The 18,278-nt window shown below is 37.8% G+C and overlaps 1 protein-coding gene across 4 annotated transcripts in view; it reads left to right on the top strand.

The window, feature by feature from the left end:
* The window catches only part of ZNF644 (zinc finger protein 644), a 44,459-nt gene extending 31,364 nt beyond the window's left edge, over positions 1-13,095 (top strand). For 2 of the 4 annotated variants that reach the window (XM_087719322.1, XM_087719323.1), the window contains 2 exons: positions 9,489-9,591; positions 11,453-13,095. In XM_087719322.1, the coding sequence (XP_087575448.1) occupies positions 9,489-9,591; positions 11,453-11,645 (296 nt within the window). In that variant the 3' untranslated portion in view covers positions 11,646-13,095. Of the gene's footprint in view, positions 1-6,067; positions 6,353-7,456; positions 7,571-9,488; positions 9,592-11,452 lie in introns of those variants that run through there. The other 2 variants (XM_014056626.2, XM_014056598.2) reach the window with 2 other exon arrangements.
* The last annotated feature ends 5,183 nt before the right edge of the window (positions 13,096-18,278 follow it).

Consider the following 18,278-nt stretch of genomic DNA (forward strand, 5'->3'; position numbering starts at 1 on the left):
TTTGACAGTTGCTATAGGAGCTTTTTATATTTTGTGTTTCAGCAGAAGAAGAGCTATCAACTATCAAAGTCATTGATGCTGAATGGAATGTCTTCCCAGGGCTACAATTGCTTCTGGCAAGACACTGACTTTTTTTTTTCTGTCTCTCTGTTTATTTTGTGGCTTGTAAAGAATATCAGTATACCCCTTTTTTTCTTAATGGGTAGTACACCAGTAGCAGATAGAGATGCTACAATTGGATGAGCTTTTAAAATAAGGATTGTCAGTGTCAGTACGAACATTGCACTGTCCCTGGCCAGCTGCTTAGAGAATTGGCCTCTCCAGTCACGATGGCATCACTTTTGCTAGCTTGATGTTGAGAGACTGAAAGTTCTTGCTCTTTTGCTTATAATTTCAGTCTGGGATGGAATGACTGCATACTTCAATTTTCTTAATTCATGCTGACTAAAACTCAATATTAGAACTGTCTTTTTAAGGGGGAAAAGTAGTTCTTATAGATTTCAAGTAAGCTACTTTTTAAAACATGAAATCTGAATGTAATATAAATAAAAAAGATTAAAAGTGGAACTCATGGCCCATTGAAGAATTTGATCAAGCTTACATTTCTTTTTTTTTTTTAAAGGGAGCGGATGATTTTTAAAACAAAATACAGTGCAGTTCTACTTATAATTTCCTACTACAGACAAATAGCTTATAATTAATCACAAATGCTAAATATGAAATGATACCATGTTATATTTCATCACAACTGTTCATAAAATTAAAATATCTACTTCCATGTTATATTTGAGTATACTCAGCAGGATATTGAATTCCAAAATAACTATGATTCTACAAAAGTTTCATTTGGTGGATTTTGGAGCACTTGGTATCCGATATAATTTCTATTTTATCATAGTTGTATTTCTAACACTAACATGCCATAATCTATCTCCAAATTTCTTCTGCTTTGGAAAGTGGTATAACATTAATGATGCTTTGTACTTTTCCTAGGTTCATTTTATCATCATTAGTATAGGATGATTACACCTATATTACATATCCCCAATATTACATAAGAGTATGATATTCATTGTTTATTTAGTGAATCATTAATATTCTGTTGAAGACTATACATGAAAAAGTTTGATAATTCTGAAGCATTTTAAACTAGAATAGAAATGTAGGTACAGAGGGATATTTGTCATTGATATCAATTAATGTCCTTTAGAGTGGGTGCAATGGCCTAGAGGTGGAGCTCTAGTCTCACAATCAGGAAACTGTGAGTTCGATCCTAGGTAGAGGCAGATATTTCTCTGGGCACACTGAGAAGATACCTGCTGAACAAAACTGCATTGGCGACAGGAAGGGCATCCGGCCATTAAAGCACTCTGTTAGTTCCATTCAATTGTGCAGACTCCACCCCGCAAGGGATTATGGATTTGTTAAAAGAAGAAGATGATGATATCAATGTCATTTGTGCTTTAGGACATAGTTCTTGGCACTATGATTCTAGGACTCATAGGATAGATTGAATTTTACATATCATTGCTGGGGAAGTCTCTGATCTTTGATTGACAAATAACTTTGATTTTTTTCTTTCTTTCTAGCATTTCATAAACTTCCAGAATGGTCGGATTTCCAAGATCTGAAATCTCTGACCACAAACAGCTCTAAAACAAGATGTGACGGACTGTGGCCCAGGCAAAAGTGAGGATCTTTTGGATCCCAAGGCTTCCCATTTCTTAAATGCGTACAGCATTTCTGCTAGCTCTCTGATTTCTGCCCTCAAAATCCCTAGAGATTTAGGGATTGTTAGTTTTCTGTAGGAGCTTAACATGCTTTGTCTATTAAATGTCCAAATGTTCTGTCTTTTGGACTATTCTGACACTGAAATAGTCTGTTCTGGGGAATCCAGAAATGTCTGGACCTGAATGATCCGCTTCAGTGTCAGGATACTTTCAGAATAATCCTATTCAGAAATATTTTGTCTAAAATGTTCCATGATGAGCATAACTACTACCTATATCAGTGATGGGCAACCTTTTTGGCGTGGTGTGTCAAAAATCAGCAAAAAATCGAGCATAACTCGCATTGTGTGTCACTTCGACAAAAACATAATTTTGCGCAATTTATAGTTTAAACTACAAAAATATATAATTGCAATATAATTGTATTTAATAAACCAAAAACAAATTATTTAACATAGCTGCTTAGTAACTTCTTTGTTCATCAGTCGATTTCGTATGTTGCCCTTGATATTATTATCAGTATCACTTACCAACGGTCCTGCTTAGCAACCAAAATGTTGGCTCAGAAACTCTGGCATTGAAGCGTGCAAGTCTTAAAGCTGTCAAGTTACAAGAACCTTGCACCCCTAACCCTTTAGGAAAAAAACCCCAGGGGTCTTCAAACCTGACAGCTTTAAGCCTTGTGGACTTCAACTCTTCAACTAAAAGAGAGACTGATAAATATTAAAAAAAATAAAACCAAAAAGCAGCTACTGCAGTGGCTTAGAATTTTACTCAATTACTGTTGAGCCCATGGAAAGTTCTGCAGCCCCAGGAGCAAAGGAAGGGGGACGGAGAGAGAGAGATTGGCTGTTTGGGGTGCTTGAAACCACATGGCCCTCCCCAAAGGAAACCCTCATTTGCAGGATGAGCCTCGACTGGCTCTGCCCAGCGGGGTTACCCCAAGCGCCATTGGGCAGCGACGGATGCTTATCCTTTTTCCTTCGGCTGCTTCAGCTGGGACTTCAGACACCCCAAGGGAGGGACTTTATCGGGCCTCCCCCTCCCCACCCTTTGAATGAAGGTGTGATATGGCTCCTCCATCCCTGCTCTTTAACCCAGCCAGAATTACAGGAGGGCTGCCCCCGTTCTGCTTTCCGGGGTGGATCTTAGCCGAGGGACACCAAGACCCCAGAATGGGTGGGGGGTGGGGGAAGAGCTTCTTGACGGAGGCCACGATCGACTTTTGGAAGTTGTGTTTTCGTAAAATAAGATTAACCTTTGGATGTGTTTGTTCCGCTCGGCCAGCGGCGTTTTCTCCCACTTAATCCCGGTGGATCCTGATATCTGAGCTGGAAAACTGCAACCCCCCGGAAATGATGACGCCCCGCTGAGTAGCTGGGACTTGCAGAAAAAGGCTGCAGAGAGAGAAGTGTTCGATCCGTAATCCGTCTGTGGGGGGCACTGGGGACAGGCCGGGCCCCTTCTTCCCACCTCTATCCCCCCCCCACTCTTGAGGGACAAGCCCTTTCCCCTGTCCCAACGGTGGAATTTGAGGCTACCTCTGCTTTCCCTCTCCCTCCCTCAGTTGTGCAGCAGCGGCAGCGGCAGCTCTCAGCCTGGGCGGCAGCGTCACGCAGGCTGTGGAAGGAGGGGGAGGAGGAGGGAACCAAAGAGAGCTTTTACCGAGTCTGCGCCCCACAGCCAGGACCGTCCTGGCGCCTCAAGCCGCGTTTCTTCCTGCAAAGCCCTTCTGGCGTCAAGCGGAACTCTCGGGTTGCCCGAAGGGCTTTGCAGGAAGAAACGCGGCTTGAGGCGCAAGGACGATCCTGGCTGTGGGGCGCAGACCCGGTAAAAGCCTCTCTTTGGTTGGTTCCCTCCTCCTCCTCCTCCTCCTCCTCCTTCCACAGCCTGCGTGACGCTGCCGCCCAGGCTGAGAGCTGCCGCTGAAACAAGTTTGGGGAGCATGTGCGTGTCACCCGAAATGGCTACGCGTGTCAGCACTGACACGCGTGTCATAGGTTCGCCATCACTGACCTATATTAAAAATTTATCCAGGAAATATTTGCCAAATCCGAAAGCTTTACATATTTCTAGAGTTCCTATAGCTTACTTTGCATGTCTCTTGCAACTGTTTCATTATATCATCACTGAAATGAATTTTTGTCCAAGATGAAAGCAAATGCATTTTACACTTAATTAACACAGTTTCTAATAGAAGATGCATGCACTTTGACAATAATAGTGGCAAGAATTACCTATCGATTACTTCATGAAATTCTGGAGTTTTTAAAGACTTCTGAAAATACATCTGTTCTTGGACTGAACTTGCTGAGATGGTTTCCCCTGGCAGCTGTCTGAAATCTTTTCTACTTGTAGATGATCTTCCAGACAGCGGAATGATTGATGTCCAATTGTTTGAGAATCTTTAAATCCCTTCCTGGATTCATAGGTATCTATAACCTCCTTTCGGAAAACCTCAAAAGAGCTCTTTTGATCTATGCATGGGAATACCACACACTTCTACAACAAAGAGCAAATCAAACTAAATGTCTGTGGTTTAAATAAGACAGTTCTTTCTAGATCCCATCTAGCCATGTTCTATTCATGTACACCTAATCTAATTCTAATTTTAGGTATTTGTAGTAGTGAAAACTGTAAGGATGCACTTATTTTCTTGCAGATGTTTCGTTACCCAAACTAGGTAACATTATTAATTTGGGTAATGAAACATCTGCGCAAAAAACAACCAAGTTCAGATAACACCAAGGACCCCTCATTTGAATCCTGAGCTGCAAATATTGGTACCCTAAGCCATATCTAGTGTTTACCAGGCAAAAGTGCTAGTTTGGGAGATTCCTGTTAAATCAACATAGAACAATAAAATATTACTTTGACCTCTACAAGTGCTCCAATGACAAAATAGGTTTTACTTAAGTTTTTGTTGATTTTATACATTTGTACAAGTCCAAAAGTAGAAAATCAAACCTTTATTTCAGAATAAGGAGAGATTCAAATCAGGAAGTTGTCAAAATATCATTGCAAGTAATCAAATTAATACTTCTAATTAAAAAATAACATGTTAGTAAGATGTAAGCTTATTCTGCTTCATCCTCTTTATAAGGTATTGTGCTGAATAGTAGATATTCATTTCAACACCTATATTTGTTGGTAGAATTTTTTTTCATAATCATTTTAATGCAGTGTTCCCCAATTTTTCCAGGTTTGTGAGTTGGCAGGGGATGGTGGGGAGGGGATGGTTCTTTGTGAGTGGTGGGCAAGCACACATGCAGGCAGCTCCTTTGCACCCGCCGTTCGCGCAAATGGAACGCGCACAAGCTCTGGCCCACCACTTTGGGCGGCTCAGTTCTCAACAGCAGTGGACCATGGACCATCGGTTTGGGACCTCTGTTCTAGTGTTTTATTCTCATAGCATGTAAATCTTTTGCATTTTTCATAGAATAATTCTTAAAATTTATTTACAGCATTTTTAAAGAAATGATGTTTACCTTCATTTGATCTCACTGAACCTTGTGGCTAAAATTCTCAGTTACCCAAGATAATCTTAATATGGATTATTTTAAAATATATTTATGCATTCTTACTGCTTAACAAAATATTTCTTATTCTGGTATAGAAGAAAAAAAATAATTTGCAATAATAATTTTTCCCAAATAAAAATATATTAATAATTCATTGTAGCTACTAATTGTCTACAGCAGATGGCAGCGCCTATCTGTCCTTAGTTGATTTTAAAAGTTAAAGAGGATCAGATTTGGATTGGGGCTACTAAATTGGAAAGTCAAGAATAACATCCCACAAGAAAGCATTGAGAAACCCCTCTAGTACAGATACTGAAAATTCTCCTTCTGGAAATATCTGTGTGATCAGTATGGGTTGAAGTTGACTCAAGGAGTCATTATCTCTAGCAAGTAGTTATAGGAAAGGAAAATATTTTTAATTGTAGCTAGTCCAGAATGCGGCAGAATGGACAGTTACAGACATGCCTTGGTTTGCCCATGTAATACCTCTGTTCCGGGAGCTACAACTACTAGTAGAGTTTCAGATACAACTCAAGGTGCTCATTATCACCTACAAGACCTTTGGTTGCACAGGACTTGAGTATATGAGGGACCTCCTGTCTCTGCTGTAGTGTCTGCCTGTTCTGTTAGATATTACATAATTAGAATGCTTTGGGGTCAGTCAATTAAACTGTGTTATCTGATGGGACCCAGGAAATGGGCCTTTTTTGATTGTAGTGCCTATCCTCTGGAACAATGTCTCACCAGAGATTCATATTGCCCGTAATTGACTCATTTAAAACCAGTTTTTGCCTTGGGCTCATTTGATTGTGAGAATGCTATTATGCTTGAAAAAGTACTTGTTTTGTTCTTTTATGGATGTTCACCATTTTTATTTGTTGTGTGCTTGTTTCCATTTGTTTTTTATACTGTACACTGTCTAGAATCATGGGGTTGAGTGGTCTTGCAGATTTGATAATGATGTTTAATAAATGTTTGACTTCGTTCATGTTTAAAAGAAGTTAATATAACTTTTCAACTAGAATTGCCTTGGGGAAGTCTACAGATGGAAGTATCTTTATTCATTGGCAGAGATGTTGCCCTTTTTTTACTGCAAAAAAGGTATACATATTTTCACGTACAGGTAGTCCTCGACTTACAACCAGTTGCTTAGTGACCACTCAGAGTTATGATGGACCCTGAAAAAGATACTTGTGATCCAGCTTTGAAAATCTCCTAGCCATCGCCCTCTTACCTCAGTTTTTTTTGTTGGAAACCAGCATTTACCTACAGTTTCCAGTAAAACATGCCCTTTATGGATAATGGGTTCAGTTAATGACTGCAGATTCACTTAACAACCATGATGATTGCTCAATGAGTGCTGCAAAAAAATATAAAATCAAGTTGTAAAATTGACCTGCTCAATGATTGGCATTTAAAACCATAATTCTGGTCTTAATTACAGTCATAAGTGAAAGAGTACTAAATATATAAAGCAAAGAGGTTGTGTGGGGCTTAAGAAAACCCTAAAATCCACAAAGGAAATACTTTATTAAGTCAACTGAAAGATTATCAAAGCTTCATGGTTTCCAATTTCTTAAATTTCACCATTAGGTAGAAACATTTAAACTCAGATTTAAATACAATGAGGACTCTTTGAATCTATACAAAATATCTTCTTAAATGCATTGAGAGACAGGTTTCAGATACTGAATCTCCCCACAGCTTGCTCTTTCAGCCCAGTGACAAATACATCAATTTTTTTGGCAAGCAAGAAACAGAATAGAATTCAATATAGAATTTTTTATAGTAACAGACCTGGAGATAATTTAAGATATTTCATGAATTAACAATTAAGTCAAAACTATATAGAATATGCTTATTTAAAGGTGGAAAAGAATCCACCTCCAATAGAGGAATCCCAGAAAAGATCATGTCAAGTCTTGGTTACTGCAACATGGCTCTATTCAGTTCCCATTATGTTGGCTTTTCTAAACTAAATTTCAAAATTGTGTAATGATGTTTCAGCCCATTTGTCAAATACTTACATTTATTCTTCAAGGAATATCTAATGCATTGTTTTATTCTAATTTATCCTGCATAATTTATGTTAGTAAAGTTTGAATAGAATATCACCAATCATTAATGTCTCACCAAGTGAAAATAATATCTCAACAACTCTGCAAGCATAATGAAGTGACAGGGTCTCACTCTCCCTCACTGAAGGTCTGGCTGAAGACTTTCGTGAGACTTCTAAACATCAGCAGAATGGAGTCCATCTGGATTTTGTGGGGGGGACCTCATTCCAGAGGGCAGGCATTGCTACAGAAAATATGAAAGGTAGATATATGGCAGTCAGCATTAATCTTTATTTTGTAAACACAATGTATTAGATTCATATTTATAAGCTTTGCTGATCAAATGCAGATGCGAATTTGTTATCATATTTCCTGATCAGGTGGCAATACCACTTGATAATATGAATTTGAAATCAGATTCTAGTGTTTTGTGTTTGAGCCCTGCATAGACCAAGTGTTGGGAATCATTCCGATTCAGGGCTCGCTTTCTTGTAAGGCCTATAGAAACCTACGTTTTTGCCTTCAGGAGAATGTTTCACATCAGAGTCCCAAAACTATTTTAGCTCTCAGTAATCTGTGTAAAAGAAGCTAGCATTAGAACAGATAACTAGTGTAATCTTAAATCCCTAGAGTATTTGCTTTGGCAGAAATCTAATCATTTGGTGAGAGTTGGGAAGCAGGGTGGAAAATTTGCTTTGGAAGTTGGCTATCTTGGGAAATCAAGTTTAAGAAAAGGTAAGGAATAAATCAGTGCACAGTAGTGGGACTTGCCTCTGTGTTTTTCAAATAGCATTTTAAATGATACCTTAGCCTAGTTTTAATGTATTACCATTGTCATCCCTGAGACAAAATATACATATAGTTATGCTTCTTTACTTTTTTGTCAATGTCTGTCTTTTTAGCAATGTCCAAAAATACTATTTGTATACATAGTATGTTGTCCCTAGGAATCAATATAGTTCATATTTCATTTTGAGAAGAAATTCTGGATGTTCATATATCTGTATACAGATACAGGCCAATACATTTCTGCTTTTTTATATTGTATTTTTTTCCAATAACCTAGAAGGTGGTAGAAAAGACTTAATACTATCAGTCAGCATTCACTTTCCTTTTTCTGTTTCCTTAAGACATCCTTAAGATTTTCAGGTATTTTTGACACACTTGATTCTATCTTATCTACTAATCTGACAAAGTGCCTGAAAGTTAGTATGTAATAGTAAGTACAGATTTTAGTTTGAAATTACAAATGGTTCTGCTCATAGGTGTTTTGGCAGAAAAATCATGGTGTCCTGTGTTAAGACCAGTTTTTGTACCTATTGACCTTTTTTCCTGAAGGTTTGCACATATATGTAGGAATTAGCAAGTAGTATTCTTGATTTGTTTACTGCATTTTAGATGTTGACACCTGGGGTGGAGTTGGAGATGAGGAAAAAAGAGAGAAGAGAATAGGCAAGTTATTTGGAGAGAAAGGAACTTAGATATATTATGCATCTGAATTTAAATACAGTAAATAGCTAAGAGTTTATTTTTCCAAACCAAAAATTTCCTTCCTCCTCTTCCTTTTCTTTTCCATGTGAGGCAATATTCTGCATTATTCTGGTACATTTAATTGAAGAAATATTGAGCAATGACTATAGATGATGGCTGAAGTCTTCGACAACTTCCAAGCTTTTAAACTATAGCCAATATACGAGACTCCTTTTAGCATGAAGAACAGAAAACACTTCAAACTAATATATACAAAAATTCTAGTTATGAATTTTCTCAAAACATACTTTGCATTTAATCATTGATCCTTTTGCATTATGACTGCATGCTGAGAACAAATTATAACATTTCCAATACAGTAAATAACATTTCAAAATTGCCCTGTTCACAAGCAAAGCATGATGTTTGTGTGATCGGTTATAATAGCTTAAAAGTATTAAGTGTTTTTTAGAATTATGTATGTTGAGAAATGAAAGTTTAATAGCAAGTTCAAACATATAATTAGTTGTGCATGAAGCTAGAAAACATACCGCAGCATTATGAAGAACTGTAACATGCATATTTTCTACAGCTTTGTAAAATTATAGAAAGTACAAAAAAATCTTAAATGCATTTTCAGGGGCAATAGTTTTGTCAAGAACAATACATATATACTTATATCTATATATGGACTTTTTTTCTCTCAATAGCCATAGATTGTAAGCAAAAAAAATCAAGATCAAGATCTGGAAGCAAGAAAAAAATTCTACCATTACCTCATGGTGCTGATGAAGTTTACATACTCCGGTGCAGGTATATATATAGACATATAATAAGTTAATTGTTAATAATAGTTTATTGGAGTTTTTATTTAAGTAGATCTATGTTCCGAGTACGTACTTGAGATGAATAACAGTATTAACTAAATGACTTTCACTATTTAATAATACAGATAAAATCTTAACAAAAGACGACTGGAATATGTTTTGAGTCTGTGGCATATTGCCACATGGTTTAAGATACAGACATGTCATTGAAAAACTTATAAAACCAGCAAACCTGAAGTTTTGCAATTTTAAGTTAAAACATTGATGAGAGCCAAAGAGGATATAAAGAATTAATAATGCTGTGAGCAAGTACAGTAGCTAAGTACCACCATATCTGCCAGTATCTTCCAAAATTTTAGTAACTTTGCATCAGTTTTCCGCACCATTATTTAAATTTATTGGGTGGAGCAGTACTTTTCTTATATTGGGTGAAAGCAGAATGTTTTGATCCCTCTGCTATTGTAGATTGCTACAGTGTATCAGGTTCATGTCAAAACAAAACTTTCCAACAAATCAACTAAATCAGTGTTTCTCAACCTTGGCAACTTGAAGATGTCTGGACTTCAAGTCCCAGAAGTTCCCAGCCAGCGAATGCTGGCTGGGGAATTCTGGGAGTTGAAGTCCAGACATCTTCAAGTTGCCAAGGTTGAGAAACACTGAACTAAATCATTGATTTTTAATTCCAATTCAAATGCTAGTTATTAATTCTATAAAGTCCTGTTTCTGAATCTGGCATACTTCAGGAAACTACAACTTTATAATATTTCAGGTTATTGCTTTCTATTGCTCACTTTCTCTTCCATCAACAGTGAATGTTTATCCAACATAGGATAAACCTTTTAGTTTCTCTCAAAAGATGCACTTTTAAAAGCTTTTTATTTCTTACACTGTCAGTGACAACAGGTATGTTGGACTTTCTCATTGGGAGAACAGAAATTTCTGACACGGGCTTTTACTGTCACAATGTCTGTCCTTTGAAAACCTCAAGTTTAGATTTGAGGTTTTGACCCTGGTATCTTTTAGGAAAGCTTTAATGACCTGAATGTTTTCCCAGGCAAGAGGTATGGGAGATTATTTGAACAGATGAGATGCTATCCTTGTTTTTGTTCTTCGTTGCTATTAAATTTTTTTGTATTGCTTATTCTGTTTTTGGAATTTTTATGTTTATGTGATGGCCACTTAGAATTGCTTTTATTAAGATGGGCAGCCATATAAATCAAATGAACAAATGAGTGAAGTGTGTAGTATTATCTTAGGAAAGATAATACTAAGTGATTTATCATTGGAGACAAAGAATAGATGGTGAAGAACACTATATTGCACTACATGTGGTTTAACTTTGTACACTGGTTATTTTCTAGCTAGTTAGTAGAAATACCAAATATTCTGCTAAGTGTGATATTTTTTGATGATCTTAAGGAAAAGAATTGATTTATGGGTACAGCTGCACCTTGGACATTTTAATGTACAGTACCCATACTCCAGTATGCCAGAACCTTCATTTATGAATATTTTATCTTGTTTCAAAGTTTACCTAGATCTATCATGTTTTTGATGTATCCAAAAATGAAATTCTTAGGGAAAAAAGCTTATCACTGCTAATGAGCCATTAACTATGGATTATGTACAGAGATAAAGTTTGGGTATAAAATTATAGCAATTTGTATATCAAGAACAATTTAAATCCAGAATAAAAAATCACTGTATTAATATACATAAAATCCATATTTGGACAATCTGAGCTAAAGCAAACTTTCCTTACGTTACTTTGTGCAATCGCTATACTGGATACAGAGTTGCTTAAAAACATTAATGTACTTTGTTTGGATCATTTAAAAACTATATAGGTTTTGTGGTCTAGTATTTCGAGGACCCTTATCTGTTCAAGAAGATTGGATAAAGCACCTTCAACGCCACATTGTCAACGCAAATCTTCCTCGGACTGGGGCTGGCATGGTGGAAGTGACATCACTGCTTAAAAAACCTGCCTCAATCACTGAAACTTCATTTTCTTTCCTGATGGCTGAAGCAGCTTCATAGAATACGGAAACACTTCATATTGCATTGGATGTACATTTGAAATCCTTTTGTTAATTTTTTTAAAGTTAAATTATCTGTTTATAAAATTTGAAGCAAGAAAATGGGAGTGGGAGGAGAATGACAGTTAACATCCAAACAATTGAGTACTTAACACAGTTACCGTAAGTAGTCTTTATATTTTATATAGGGTGGAAGATGTATTTTTAAAGTTTACTATGTTTTTGGGTCAATTACTGTGTTCACTATTGATACAAACCCATCACATGTAAGAAGATGTTTTTAAATTGTTGCACATGGGATCTTAAGATACGTTTTATGAAATGAAAGCATTCTTTACAGTGTTACCAGAATCAATGCTTTGTTTAAAAAAAAAACTTGCTTAGTAAAATATTTTATTTTGTTTGTATGTATGTAGTGTTTTGTACAATACCAAGAAATGCTAATGCAATTTATTAAATTTAGGGCATTAAAAATCATGTACTTCATAGATCAGGAGACTGTTCCATTCAAATAGGGCAATTAGTACTATTTAGCTGTGTATGTGTTTTTTAATCACACGAGACTTTTTTACTAAAAGTGGAGGGAAACTTGTTAAACAAATTTCTAAAACCTATGTACATAATACTGGAAATTATTTGTGGTAAGGAAAGATTCTTTACTTCACTTGCATTTCTCACTGACAATAAAATGGTGCATCCATGCTACCTCCAACTTTGTCAGCAGTAATGGTATTTACCCTTTCCATTTGTAGCATCACATACTTACTCATGGTTTTTTTTATTGTAGAACATGCTAATGACATTGTTCCTTTATGCTTTGCTTAAAAGTATGTTGCTTATACAAGTCCTTTTGTTGCCTTTTATTTAATACTATAGAAATGTATTAAAAGCATTGCTCACTACATGGCTTAGGTTAAACTAGCCTTTTTGCAGTTGTTTTTAAATAAATCATAATATCATTGGACATAAATAGAAAAGTTTCCACATATGAAGAGAATGTTTACAATTTGAATTTTAGAATTTGTTTTGGGTGTAATTATATGTATGAAAACTGTAACACTATGCTCATGCTAAGGACCTATTTACAGAATTATTAAAATAAATGTGCTGTGAGGATAGAAAAATATGGTGGAAGTGTCTTGATCAAAATTAATATTGGCTGTTGACAAAAATGTCACTTTTCAGCAGATAAGCAAATTCCTCTTTGAAAACTGGTTCTGTAATGCAAGTAATGTTTCCTTTTATTCATGTAGGGTGATTAATACTGTAGTTAAGCCAAGGAAATGCATTGATATTGTTTTGCGTGTAAATAAAATTATAAAACAGTTGAGATGTGAGGAGTATTTTGGTGGAGAATATACATACCTCACAGCCAGTGAAATTGCGTTCCTCATGGTATATCTCCAAACCAAGACTATATCTCTCTAAATAAAAGGTTAAAAGAAAATGTGATATTTGTCTGTAATATGAAGTAATTCTTGTTCTGCATTACGTACATGTTCTGAAGTTGATTAATCTCTTCTAAATACATGCTATAGAAAGTTTTAACGTGAAATATGTTCAAAATATATCATTCGCAGGGGAACTAATATCTGGACAGAATCCACTGTTGTATAAATTGCTTTTTCCCCATATTTTTCTATAGAATTGTATGTCACCAAAAATTCCAGTTTGCCAGAGGAATTTTGAAACCACTGGAATAAAACTCAACCAATGCAGTGCTGTTAAGATGGCAGGAGGAATAAATACTGTTCCATTTAATTTCTTGCAGTGATTAGAATAAATCAACCCTTTCAGCCTGGACAATTTTCAGTCAGGTGACATCAGCTCCCAGAATCCTCAGCAACAGCCAATGTTGAAGTTCACTTCTAGAAGGAATCCAGGTTGGGGAATAACTGTAACAGATCTATCAAAGTGAATATCATGTATTTTAATCAAATTGTGTTTTTTTTTAAAATTTGATAATGGTTTTTAAGACCAGGCAATGAAGATAAGAAGGAAAGTATTTCACATGACTGAGGCATGAAAAATCGCAGTATAGACAAATCGTATATATGGATTAGAGAGAAGTGGGTGGGACAACTACAAAGTTCTTCGTTGTCCATTGTATAAACTACAAAGCAGAAAATTGCTAGTTATGGGTGCTTTAGCAAATTAAATTTTAAATGGAAGAAAATTGTTTTCTCTCTCTCATATTTCAGAAATACCGAATACATTTAAAAGCAACATATGTGCTTCTCTGTATTATCAATCACTATATGCTATATAGTCTATTCAGAGCAACAATTCATATATTTTGTTATGTTACTACAGCAAGGGTGTCAAACTCACCACGTCACATTGCCATCACATGTTGCGATGGGCCGCCATTTTGACACCCCTGTACTACAGATTTGAACTGGTCAGTTCAGTCTGCTTTCCACTTCTGATCAAAAGCTAGAACTGAGAAGAATTAATCAACTGGTTCCCTTGTATCACTATATCAGTTTCTAAAAATGTCAGTATGAATGGTGGCATGGGCTTGTTTTATTTTTGGCTGGACCTACCGTATTTCCCCCAAAATACAACCTGTCCTGAAATTAAAGCCTTGCCACATTTTTCACGTGGGCAAAAATATAAGCCCACCCCCAAAAATGAACCCCCTGGACAACCCCCCGCCTCCGGCCAGGCAGAGCACTGCTTACCGACATAACGGTATAATGAAGGCGCCAAGCCGCAGGAGCCGGGGGGGGGGGGAAGAAAGGCGCTCACATTGCTTGATGCCTTTGGGATACCGCTAGGTTGGGGAGTGGTGTTCTGCCTGGCCGGAGGGGGGAATTGCCCAGCTCTCCCTGCAGCAGCAGCAGCTGCTGCCACGCTCCAAGCATAATCTGTTCTCTGGTTCCAAACTCCCAAACTCGGCTGCTGAGTCTTCCAGCAGCGGCCACTCTAGGAGTGCGCTCTATGGTTGTGGGCTGGCTGCTGGAAGAGAGTCTTCCGGACAGAGAATCTTCCAGCAGCCAGCCCACAACCATAGAGCGCACTCCTAGAGCGGACGCTGCTGGAAGACTTGGCAGCTGAATTTGGGAGTTTGGAACCGGAGAAGACGTTATGCTTGGAGTGCGGCGGCAGCTGCTGCAGGGAGAGCTGGGCCCGGACATGTTGAGGCTAGGAGGCATGCCTGCTGGGGTCGGAACAGGCGCTCGCGCAACCTCCTTCTCCAGCCCGGCAGAGCTCCATGCACTGACCTAGGGGGTATCCCTAATGTGCCAAGCCATGGAAGCAGGGGAGCGGGCAGAACATCACGTGGCTTGGTGCCTTAGGGATACCCCCTAGGTCAGTGAATGGCGCTCTGCCCGGCTGGAGAGGGGGTTTGCCGGGTGGTTGCTTGTGAGCTTGGTCACCTCATGGCTGCTTCGCCCCTGAGGCTGTGCCCGGCTCTTTGGGAGCCAGTTCGCAAGGGAGCCGGCAACCCCAAAACAATAAGACCCTCCTCCCCATAATAAGCCCAAGTCCATATTTTGTAAGTAAAAAAAAAATAAGACCCTGTCGTATTTGGGGGGAAACACGGTAGGTAACTTTTACTCTGGTCCAGTTCTGCCTTTATTTCACTCTAACATTATTGTTGACCACACTATTCTGAGCCAGCTCCAGAATCTCCATTTTATGACGGTTCTCTTCCTTTCTCCAATTCCAGTCAGTGGTGGTTGTGGGGGAGAGATCACTCCCTAAGCCCTCCTGTGTGAGATCGTGCCACAGGGTTCTACACACACAGCCCTCCTTTCCAACATCTACATGAAATCACTTGAGTGACATTATGCATCATTTTGGTGTTTGGTATCATCAGTATGCTGATGGTGTCCTATTCTCTCTCATCACGGGCCCGATAGGTCTGCCCCGGTGCATGTAAGTTGGATAGGGAAGAACCATCTCTGATGTAATCCTAACAGACTGAGTGAATGTAGCAATAGCAATAGCAGTTAGACTTATATACCGCTTCATGGGGCTTTCAGCCCTCTCTAAGCGGTTTACAGAGTCAGCCTATTGCCCCCAACAATCCGGGACCTCATTTTACCCACCTCGAAAGGATGGAAGGCTGAGTCAACCCTGAGCCGGTGAGATTTGAACAGCCAACCTGCTGAACTGCAGTCAGCTGAAGTAGCCTGCAGTGCTGCATTTAACCACTGCGCCACCTTGGCTCTTAATGTAAGTGTCTGAACTGCCCAAATCTGGAGATACACCATCTTTTACTTTGGATGGGGTTGCATTTCTCCTTTCAAGGCCGGTATGAAACTTGGGGGGTCTTCCTGAACTTGCAGCTTCTGCTTGAAGAGCAGATGTTAGCTGTGGCTACGAAGGCCTTTGTACAACTCTGATGTGTACATCTGTACATCTGATGTGGCAGTTATGCCCTTTCCTAGATCAGAGGGCTCTTTGGCTCATCAACTAATCAACTTGTGGCTTGACAACTACAATGCTCTCTGCATGGGGCTGCTCTTGAAAATCACCTAGAAGTTTCAACTACAGGTAGTCTCGACTTATAACAGTTCATTTGGTGACCAAAGTTATAATGGCACTGGAAAAAAGTGACATGACCATTTTTTGCTGTTGCAACCTTTGCAGTATCTCTACGATCATGAGATCAAAATTCACACGCTTGGCAACTGGTTCATACTTACAACCATTGCTATGTCCTGGGGTCATTGTTATCCCCTTTTGCGATCTTCTGAGAAGCAAAGTCAATGGGAAATCCTGATTCTGTTAACCGAGTTAATTAACTTATCGACTGCAGGGATTCATTTAACAGCTGTGGCAAGAAAGGTCGTAAAATGGGACAAAACTCACTTAACAAATGTATCACTTAACAACATAAAGTTTTGGCTCAATTGTGGTTGTAAATCGAGGACTATCTATAGTCCAAACTGGCAGCATAGGAGAGAGACTCTATACTTAATTTTGCTTGTCATCTTTTTTTCCTTCCTTCTTTAATGTTTCTAATTTATCCATTTCTTGTGAGCCGAACAGTTACTTAGAGTTGGGCAGCATACAAGTTTAATTGATGATGGTGATTAGATTTCACTTCATAATTATTCAATGCATTCAATATTTTATATACTGTGGATATTAGAGCTTTTCTTGTCCTAATATGGGTGTGTGTGTGTGTGTGTGTGTGTGTGTGTGTGTGTGTGTGAATACACTAGTATTTCAGGGGAATTTAGTAACATTTTTCAAATGGTTGATTTTTACATTATAGTTTAACTCTCCCAAAGGGGCATAGGTAGTATTTTATCTTTTATCTTCGCAACATAATCACAATCCCATTTTGTCTGTAGGGATTCATTCTTTCCAGCTTATTAGGCCATTCAAAGTAATGACAAATTTGTAGTTCCTAACTTCTAACCTCCTTCATCTGCATCTTTAAAGTGCTCTCAGCATATTGAAAGGTGGAGAATTCATTCCTGTAGACATGCTTGGTAATGCAAAATAATTAGTTATACAGCTAAGTATTTATTTGTACTCTAAAAATAACCTTTGTAAGTGGTAGGTTTTGAGAAAAGAGAATTTCTCTCTGCATTCTCTAGGTAACAATATCTAACAGGTTAATTAATGGAAAATTGATTTACTTCAGTCAAATGACTGGTATTGCTGAGTTTATAAAATGTAGAATTCTGGCCACATTTTAATTCCTGACCTGTGTTCTTGATTAATGTTAAGTGTGCAATTAATTAAATGGCTTTGGTGATGTGCGGTAGGAATGAATCTTGTCCTCCAGATATTATAGAAATATAATTGTCAATAGCCTCAAAGGGTATGGTCATTGATGAGAGATGCTAGGAAATATAATTGTGCATCATCTCGAGACTCAAGACTTTCGTTCTTCTAGTGCCTAAGGATTGCACTGTGTAGAAAGTTCCCATGTGACTAAGTCTTTAATGAACTGATAATATCCATAAATGAATAGATGCTTAATTATAAATGCCCTCATACTAGTGCATGCCTTATTCTAGGCTCATTAAAAACACCTATTTTCTTTCTGGTTCAATTTCATAAACTGAAAGGAATTTATGTTTCTTTTTAAATAAGTCAGTTTATTGTAATATTATTGCTAAAGACTAACTGTAACTTACATTGTATTTGGAAATTCTGAAACTCTTAAGAGACTACAAAGATTCTATTGGCGGTAAATGCATTGTGTGTGCATGTGCACATTTTTATGTTTTAATTTTTACCGTTGGCATTTCTATGGGTGGCCCATTTTTCTTGGTATTTTGGCTAAAAACGTAAGGGTCTGTTTATCTACAGATAGGCCTATGTGCCAATATGTAGGGAATAAGCAGGATTTTAACAAAACCAAGGGAAAAGACGGTTGTTTATACTTTTGGAAAATTCCATCTGCAGATAATTTGAACCCAATTGGGGGTGAGGGTGGAATTTGGCACCTAAAATTCTCAGCTTAGCTACAAGTAGACACTAGTTCCAGTGTAAAGGGAGGTTAAATTTTCCATCAACGCTGTACTGGTAGTCCTTGACTTATGACCATTCGCTTAGCAACTTTTCAAGATTATGAAGAATTTAGAATTGGTACATATGAGCCTTTTTTGATGTTCACACACATCCCCCCCGTGGTCACATGACTACATTTCAGACGCTTATT

This window comes from Thamnophis sirtalis, unplaced genomic scaffold, assembly GCF_051295495.1.
Source record: "Thamnophis sirtalis isolate CommonGarterSnake01/CBP01778 unplaced genomic scaffold, rThaSir2_p1.2 scaffold_7, whole genome shotgun sequence".
NCBI lineage: Eukaryota > Metazoa > Chordata > Lepidosauria > Squamata > Natricidae > Thamnophis > Thamnophis sirtalis.